Source organism: Cystoisospora suis, assembly GCF_002600585.1.
Source record: "Cystoisospora suis strain Wien I chromosome Unknown contig_4783, whole genome shotgun sequence".
Lineage (NCBI taxonomy): Eukaryota > Apicomplexa > Conoidasida > Eucoccidiorida > Sarcocystidae > Cystoisospora > Cystoisospora suis.
Window position 1 is genome coordinate 1 of NW_027157575.1, and position 1,185 is coordinate 1,185.

The window sequence follows — 1,185 nt, forward strand, 5'->3', positions numbered from 1 at the left end:
GTACATACAACGCACTCCGACACTAGAGGCTCTGTACGCGCGCTCCCTCCTGCAGCTCCCGAAGATGAGACATCAGAAGAAAAGCTTAGGCCCGACGACGAAGGAATGGAGAGACCATGAAGACCTAGTCGTCCATTCAAGGCACATCCCCAGGCGTAAGCACTGCCATCTTGCGTACAGCACACTGTATGTTCTTTCGCGCAGGAAACCTAAAAAAGAGAAAACGAAAATGCGGAAGAAAGTATAGGTGTATGCTTCTATGTACAGGTAAAAGAAAACGCAAAAGAAGATAACTTCATAATTCTCTTGCTGCGCTATGATCGATATAGGGGATGATGGCTTAGGGTTGATGAAAACCGAAAGGTAATGTCCTTCCGGGTGTCTGCTGTTTGGCGTATGTACACCTGAGATCGGGTGTATGTGCAGGTGTGACCAGGTGTACGTACACCTCAGATCGGGTGTATGTACTCCTGAGATCGGGTGTATGTACACCTGAGATCGGGTGTATGTACACCTGAGATCGGGTGTATGTACACCTGAGATCGGATGTATGTACACGTGAGATCCCGTGTATGTGCACCGCCGAGACGGATAGAGAAATACTTACAGCTTGGACGCATTTGCCTTGTAGAGCTCTCACACACCGGGGAACTGAGAGGTCTTTTCTCTCTCCCGTGCCAAGCTGTCCTTCTCCCCCTCTCCCCCACGTATAAAGATCGCCATTCTGAGAGATGATAGCTATATGCTGTCCAGCTGCAGATACACTCGATACATTGATCCCTTTGAGAGATTCTACAAGACGAGGAGGAAAAAACCCGTCAAGACTGCTGACCGCGGAAGACGCAGAGAACGCGGCGAGAGAAGAAGACGAGGAAGAAGAGGAAGAAGCAGGAAGAGTGGGAGACGAGGCTGACGAAGATGAAGATGGAGGAGAAGGAGATGTAGGCGAAGAAGATGAAGAAGTTGCAGACGACGAGGGAAGAGGTCCAGGAGGGGAGGAAGAAGAAGACCTTCCGCCATTGTTCAAAGGTAAAGGAGAAGGAGAAGAAGAAGAAAGAGAAGGAGACGAAGGATGAGTAGAAGAAGCCGACGTCGATGTCGAAGAGGAAGACGTACGAAGATTACCTCCTACCCCTGAAGCAGAAGGTGGCGAAGGAGGGGAAGGAGAGGGGGAAGAAGAAGAAG

General features: G+C 50.0%; 1 protein-coding gene across 1 annotated transcript; it reads right to left on the reverse strand.

Annotated features, from left to right (window-relative positions):
- Nucleotides 1–2: 2 nt before the first annotated feature.
- Nucleotides 3–1,159, reverse strand: CSUI_008509 (regulator of chromosome condensation repeat-containing protein; the record flags this gene model as incomplete). The annotated part of the gene is made up of 2 exons (XM_068068638.1): nt 3–209; nt 608–1,159. Coding segments are annotated over 2 exons (759 nt in total), but the record flags the coding sequence as incomplete, so codon positions are not given.
- Nucleotides 1,160–1,185: the final 26 nt, after the last annotated feature.